At 43.6% G+C, this 6971-nt stretch overlaps 2 protein-coding genes across 2 annotated transcripts in view; one reads left to right on the top strand and one right to left on the bottom strand.

Moving 5' to 3' along the window:
- Positions 1-307, bottom strand: part of MORN5 (MORN repeat containing 5) — a 17896-nt gene extending 17589 nt beyond the window's left edge. The window contains exon 1 of the mRNA XM_034793869.1: positions 225-307. The gene's annotated coding sequence lies outside the window, so the exon portion shown is untranslated. The remainder of the gene's footprint in view (positions 1-224) is intronic.
- NDUFA8 (NADH:ubiquinone oxidoreductase subunit A8) overlaps positions 1-4884 on the top strand; it is a 5182-nt gene extending 298 nt beyond the window's left edge. The window contains exons 2-4 of the mRNA XM_034793866.1: positions 305-468; positions 2347-2512; positions 4643-4884. Of these exons, the coding sequence (XP_034649757.1) occupies positions 305-468; positions 2347-2512; positions 4643-4780 (468 nt within the window). The 3' untranslated portion in view covers positions 4781-4884. The remainder of the gene's footprint in view (positions 1-304; positions 469-2346; positions 2513-4642) is intronic.
- Positions 4885-6971: the final 2087 nt, after the last annotated feature.

The raw sequence follows: 6971 nt of genomic DNA, 5'->3' as shown, positions 1-6971 counted from the left end.
CCCCCCCCCCCCCCCCCCCCCGGGCTCCAAGCCCCCTGCCTCCGCCCGCCCCTCTCTTCCCCCGGGCTCGGGCACCGGACAGGGCCCCCTGCCCCCGCCCCCCATCTCAGGCTCAGGTTGTGGTTGTTCAGGGTGGGGTCACTTGCCCTAGAGCGGTGCGAGCAGGGTGCAGAGAGCAGACCCCGAACCCAGAGGGGACCAGAAACCCTGTGCCCGAGTCCCACCTGCCCGGTGCTTAGTGATGGGCCCTGCCCTGGGCTGTGCACTCGCCCTGATGCGAACACTTCCTCCCCCAACTCCTCAGGTGAGCGTCAGCTCCTCGGTGCTGAAAGCGGCAGCCCATCACTACGGCTCGCAATGCGACAAGCCCAACAAGGAGTTCATGCTGTGCCGCTGGGAGGAGAAGGACCCCCGGAAATGCTTAAAGGAAGGGAAGCAAGTCAATCAATGTGCACTGGAGTTTTTCAGGTAAGAATCTCAGGTGGCTTTACAAATCCAGTTCTAGGGCTGGATCCTGCAGATCTTATTTAGGCAAAACTCACATTGAAGTCAGTGAGATTTTTACTTGGGCGTAGCCTGTAGCATATGCAGTCCCTATCGAAACCAAGATTAAAGTGTTAAAATTAAATATATATTTCATGCTTCAGCACTTTGACACAGTACGCTCACTTTATTTTTAATTAGTGCTTCAAAAGACTATGATGATGAAGTGAACATGTGCTGTATGTTGCTACCTGTCTGCTTAAGGTATTTACATAGGAGGAGAGAATCTGTCCTGAAGTGTCAGCCGGCATAGCTTCTACCGGTGTGGTGCCTTTTACACAAGCATTACTATGACAACTTTCTTAAATTATGGCTGAGATGATCATGCTATTTTTAAACTTTTGTTGAGGTGTTGTTGCTGTTCCCTTGACTTGAACTTCTGAGGGTTGGAGGCAGTGCTTCCTCAATGGAGAGTGTCAGTGGACACTCTCTGCTAGTTGGAAGGCAAACTCTTCAGTAGTTTTCAGTTGTTCAAAAAAACAGTGACCCACACTCTTTCTGTTCTATTGACTTCTCTTGCTTGGGCACAGCCACAAGGCGCGTTGGCTTTGTTTGAAGGTCTGAAGATGATGATCAGGAGTATCTGGGCTTCAGTAACTTGGGACTATACTTTTAAAAATGTCAGACTTGTTATGTGAGTTGCTTTCCCCATCCTTTGTCATCTTGGGGCACAATGATGCAAACATTTAAATAAGTACAAAACTTTCCTCACATGACTGAAATCATGTGCCTAAAAATGTTTGGAGGATCATAGTCTTAGAGGCAGAGCACCTCTTTGTATGTGTTTGTATAGCACCCAGCAAGGTGAGGCCTGATCCTGATTGAGGCCCCTCGGTGCTATTACACTATAAATATTAATAATAAGGCTATGTTTTAATCATGGGTATTTTTAGTAGAAAAACATTAATAGGTCACAGGTCGTAAACAAAAATTCACAGGCCTGTGACCTGTCCATGACTTTTACTAAAAATACCCACCCTGACTAAAATTTGGGTGGGGGGCCATGGGTGCTCGGGGGGAGCAATCCGTGGGTGCTGGGGGATGTGGCTCGGGACCCCCGGTGGCATTGGTGGGGGGGGGGGCGACGGGCTGGCAGGGGCTTCCTACCTGGCTCCGTGTCCCTGCAGCTCCTAGGTGGCAGGGGCTCTGCTGCTCCCGCCACAAGCGCTGGCTGCCACATTGTCCGGGAACTGCAGCCAATGGGAGCTGCGGGGATGGGGCCTGTGGGCGTGTGCAATGTGGAGTGTCCCCCCCCCCCCGGCTGCCTATGAGCTGCAGGGGGGGCCATGCTAGTGGGAGCCACCCGGGGAGCTCCCCATCCCTAGGTAAGCACATTCCCCAACCCCCTGCCCCTAGCCCCCTCCCACACACCCAAACTGCTGCTGCTGGCCCAGGGGCTGCCCAACTCGGGCAGCCCCTGAGACATCACCAGCCATTGCAAAAGTCACGGAGGTCACAGAATCTGTGACCTCCATGACAGACTTGCAACCTTAATAATAGAGCATGTGTCTTGCTAAGCTTAAAAAAAAATCAAAGTTGGAAGCAGTGAAATATCATGAAAAAAGCATTATTTATTACTAATTTTTCTTTTATCTATTACTTTCAAAATTACCAGACTTTACAATTTTATGAATACCATCCAGAAAATAAACTTCATAAATAACTACTGAATAGCAACCATTTGGAAATTGGTTCATGTGTCTTGGGCTGGAGTGAATGGGAGAGTGCCAGCTTTGCTAATCTAGCTCTTATGAGCTACCTTGTCTTTTCCAAATAACACAGTTAAAATCCTTTGTTTTATAGGAAGATTAAGGCACACTGTGCAGAACCTTTTACTGAATACTGGACTTGTATTGATTATACCAACCTTCAAGAGCTTCGTCGTTGCCGAAAACAGCAGCTGGCATTTGATAATTGTGTGCTGGAGAACTTGGGCTGGGTGAGACCTGATCTGGGAGAGCTGTCGAAGGTAATTAGGAAATCCTGCCCCATGTCTTCATCTCCTTTCTCACTGGTTATTTCAGCTCCCTTCTCTCTGACCTCCTAAAGTCCCTGTTCCCCAGCGTGTGCAGAGTGCTGCTGGCTTTCTGATGTTAACAGAGACACACAGGTTCATCACCTTATCTAGCCAGGTCCTATATGGTCCCCTTTATTGTAGTCTTGAAGTGCATCCACTGCTTCTCATTTATTTGAGAAACTAATTCAGAATTGTGCTGCCGGGTTTTGAAAGCATTCTGTGTACGTTTTCAAGTTTACCTCGCATCTTGTTACTCTTCACGCATAATAGCTGAAACTACTTTTAACTGTTTTTAAACTGACTAGATTTCCAAGTGATGATGTGTGTTGCTTTAACACAGTCTCAGCACTTGTCATCTGGAATAACCCCCCTGTATTTCTCCATCTCATTTCAATTCTAGTCTGAAATATATCTTTCTGTTGCATATGCCTCGTCTTTTTCTATCTACTATTTTTAACTAGCTGTTATATTAGTTCTGTAAAGCATTTTAGGATACTCTGTGTGAATGTTGGGTTGCAATAAATACAGCGCAGAGTTCATAACTTCTCCACTATAACAGTGGATTTATTTCAGGTTTGCTAGGTGTAGCAAGGGACTGGACTGGACACCCCAAGAGGCCATGTCCGGTTCTAGGTCCCTATGTAGCTTTCATATTGTCTTGAATTCAGCTTTCCTTTCTCATGTACCAGTGTTCCATTTGTCAGTTCAGTCTATTGGAAAAATGTTCCAGTGTGCTGTATGACACTCTTTCAGCTCTTCCTTATGCGGATGGCCAGATTCTTCAGGCTGTTTTATTAACGTTCCCCTCGCATGCTACATCTCAACTTACCACTTCTACTGCAATGGAGGTGGCAAGTTATTGATGAACTCTCAAACTTCTGCTGAAGTCTGTGGCAGAATTGTAGAGGCCCTTTAAGCACACTCTGGGGTGGGGAATCTTTTATTATGAACTCTTTTTCCTACAGCGTGTGCTTGCTTTGGTGAGAGGTTCTTTTCTTGATCTGTTATTAATAATACTTGAGTGCTCGTAAGCTTAAAAACAAAGTGCTGACAGCAGAACTCAGTAAATTTTCAATTGATTACATTTTTAATAAGTTAAAAACAGAATGGCCCAAAATAAATTGCTGCCATAGATGTGGGAAAAATGTTTGGCTGGGGATGATTCTCTGTAGTGTACGCACTACTGTTCCATTGATTTGCTTATGCCGGTTCTTTTGTATATTTGACATTGGACTGGAGGAAAGGATGTGCTGGGCTTGAAGTGGACACTTCTACTAAACATTTGATATTAATTTTGTTGTGTGGATAATCCTTTAAGAATTGCCTTCAAAAATACAAGTTTAGGCAACACTGAGCATCTGTTAGTTTTTTCTATGCTTAATTTTTGAGACAGTTCAGGTGCTTAACCTCAGACGGCTAAAACAGGAACTTCTTGTGCATACTTTTGCACACTTGTTTATACTTTTACTTTATTTGCAAAGTAGCAGCTTTCAAAGGTGCTGAGGTTTTGGTCCACTGTTGACAAGACAGATTCTTATCTCGCATGCATGTAGCGCCACTAAAGTCGGAGGGGTTGTATTGGGTGTAAATGGGAGCTAGACTTTAAATTAGAAACTTGCCTTGAAGGAAGTGTTTCAGCTATTGAGTTAAAAAAAAAAAAATGGTGTAACCTTTGACACACGTTCTCCTAAGTGACCACATTATTGTACTGTTTTTGCTTCATCTTACTCTTCCCTGACCACTCTGTGATGTCACTGTCCTGCTTTTCTTATCCCAATCTAGATTATAGAAATGTGTCTGAGTCCTTTCCTTAATGTGCCCTGTGTATCTGTGGCAGTCTGTCACTATGAATCCTTTGGCCCACTAAACTGTAAGGTGCTCTACTAAATACTTGCAGAGTCTTCAAGCAATATGTGCCGAATTAGTGAGCATTTGATTAATTCTACTAATGGATGGTTTCTTTTTCTGCTGCATGACTCATTAAAGCCACTTGTATTGTTTCTCCTCCAAGCTGTTGGCTTAATGTAGTTTTGTCTATTAAATATTACAAGAAAAATTCCAGTGTACTACTTTTCCTTCCAGGTCACGAAAGTGCAGACTGACCGACCTATCCCTGAGAATGTCTATCATTCCAGACCAAGACCAGAGCCAAATCCGCCCATTGAAGGAGATTTGAAGCCTGCTAAATATGGCAGCAGGCTTTTTTTCTGGAACTGGTAAAATGGGACCGACAACTCTATAGTAAGCTCTTCTTTGCAAATGTAAATTATCTTGTCCAGTGTGTATTGGATGCAATCCTTAATGATTAAAAAACCCATAATTCACCTGGCGTGGTAGATTTTTCTATATACATCAGAGGAGCTTAGGAACAGTGTCCTCTATACTGTTGTGTTTTCCTTTTAAAATGCTTTTTAGACTCTTATGGCCTTAAAAGATAATGTCCTTTTAGCCACTTAACACAAAGTCAGTTCTGTCTCTAAAGTCAGTCATTCAGCAACGAGAATATCAGATTTAAGCCAAGATTTGCCAAACAGCATATGTAAGTATGGTTCAGTTCTTTTGTTACATTCTTACTAAATATTAAAAAATGGTAGAATGCAAAATGAATCGAGCCGGTTCTTCACTGTTCAGATTTCCAGCATTTGCATTGGTGGCTTATATACTTGTGCCTCCAAGTAACCATCTTCTTTCCAACAAACCTCCTTTCTCATGAGGTTCCAGTTCAAACAAGCCAGATAGGAGCCTAGCAGGTCACCAATTTAGATTCCCAAGGCTACTGATGATCTCTGCATGTTTGTCTGTGTGGTGGTTCCGACAAACCTCGTATGAAGGTGACTAATCTGCAGAGGTAAAAACTGGTAACTCAACCTCAAATTTGGGATTTGATGCATGCTTTTTTTTAAGTAGTTAGTCCATGCTTCCAAGAATGCTGGTTAGAAATGTAATATTACTTGAGATATTAAGATGTGTGTGTTTAAATTCACAAGTGACTGGTCATGTCTCATGTTATTTTAGCTGTTTCCATCCTTCATCAGTTCTCTTTCACTGGGGAGAGTGTATTTGTTACATGAGAATTCTATGCTATACAGCTGAACCCTTCAAAAATTATTTCCTGAAGTGCATTTTTGTCCCTGTGGCTACTCATGTAAGACGTCCCAGTGCTAAGTGTCATAGCAAAACAGTCCTTTTTATGTAGAGATCCTGACTTCAAGGACTTACCTGTAGCCTCACTGTGACAGCACCTGAAGCTCTGTTCATTTCTTTTCACCAGCCAACTCTTATAATAAAGTCATTAATTGCTCCATCTTGCAGCATCCAAGGGACAAGACACATGGTAACTGTGACAACACGAGGGTCAGGAAAATCAAAGTAACTTGCTGTACCAAAGCCAGAGAACTACAGTTCAGGCCATATTGTGTATTTAGGGCTAGATTGTCATTTTGCAGTCTAGCCCATGGAAAAGGCTAGGGTGGTAGGGTGCTGGAGCAGACTGGGAGGGAGATTGGGGGACTGTGAATTGAAGTGACAGTCTCATCTGTGGAGGGATTAAGCTGCAGTGAGTCTATACAGGTGCCACACATGCTCCTTGCTGCTCTAGTATGTTGGTGAGGTGAAGTCAAGACTGGCCACTCCTGCCCTTTCTGCCCATCTGCATGTGTGGGGAGGAATGTATTGCCTGCTTTCCCAGGCCCACAGGAAGTGTTGGTACAGAACTCCAGTACAAGGGAGTAAGAGGCACCTTGCATCCCCCTACTTCCTTGTGCAGGATAGGCTATGATCTTGCCCTTATTCATTGAGAGCTTGGGTAAAGCATGGGTTTATTCACTTATGTAAGGATTCTTTCCAAGCCTCAGAATCTGCCAATTTTTATATCCATATTGTATTGGAAAGAAAAACTGATTATAGCTTTTACAAATTGGATTCCTTTGTGCTTTCTTTATCTTCTGTTTGTTTGCGGGGGGGGGGGGGGAATAGCACATTCTACAGATGTGAATAGACACTGCCACTTTTGGATACATTATATAATGTAGGTCTTGAATAACTGGATAAAGATTTTTTTTCAAATTTTTTATGAAGCTCTGGACTAATACTAGCCTTCCTCTGCTAAACAAAAACCTAGATTTCCTCTGCTGCTTAATGTATGTAATACCGTAATTCTCCTCGATATGAGAGAGATTCTTTGAGTGCATCCTTCAGAATCTGGTCCTATCTTTAGTGACTGATTACAGGTCTACCTATGTAAACCGGGAATAACTCCAGTCACTTAATGGATTTACTCCATATTTACAGTGATGTGCTTGAGGACAGAATTAGGCCTTCTGTTCTGAGAGGAGAACTTGGGCTACTATTTCTGTAGTATGTGGGATACGTCAACAGTAGGGTTACCATACGTCCTCTTTTTTCCGGACAT

This window comes from Trachemys scripta, chromosome 17 (genome assembly GCF_013100865.1).
Source record: "Trachemys scripta elegans isolate TJP31775 chromosome 17, CAS_Tse_1.0, whole genome shotgun sequence".
In the NCBI taxonomy this organism is placed as follows: Eukaryota; Metazoa; Chordata; order Testudines; family Emydidae; genus Trachemys; species Trachemys scripta.
This window is presented reverse-complemented; position numbering and strand designations above follow the sequence as displayed.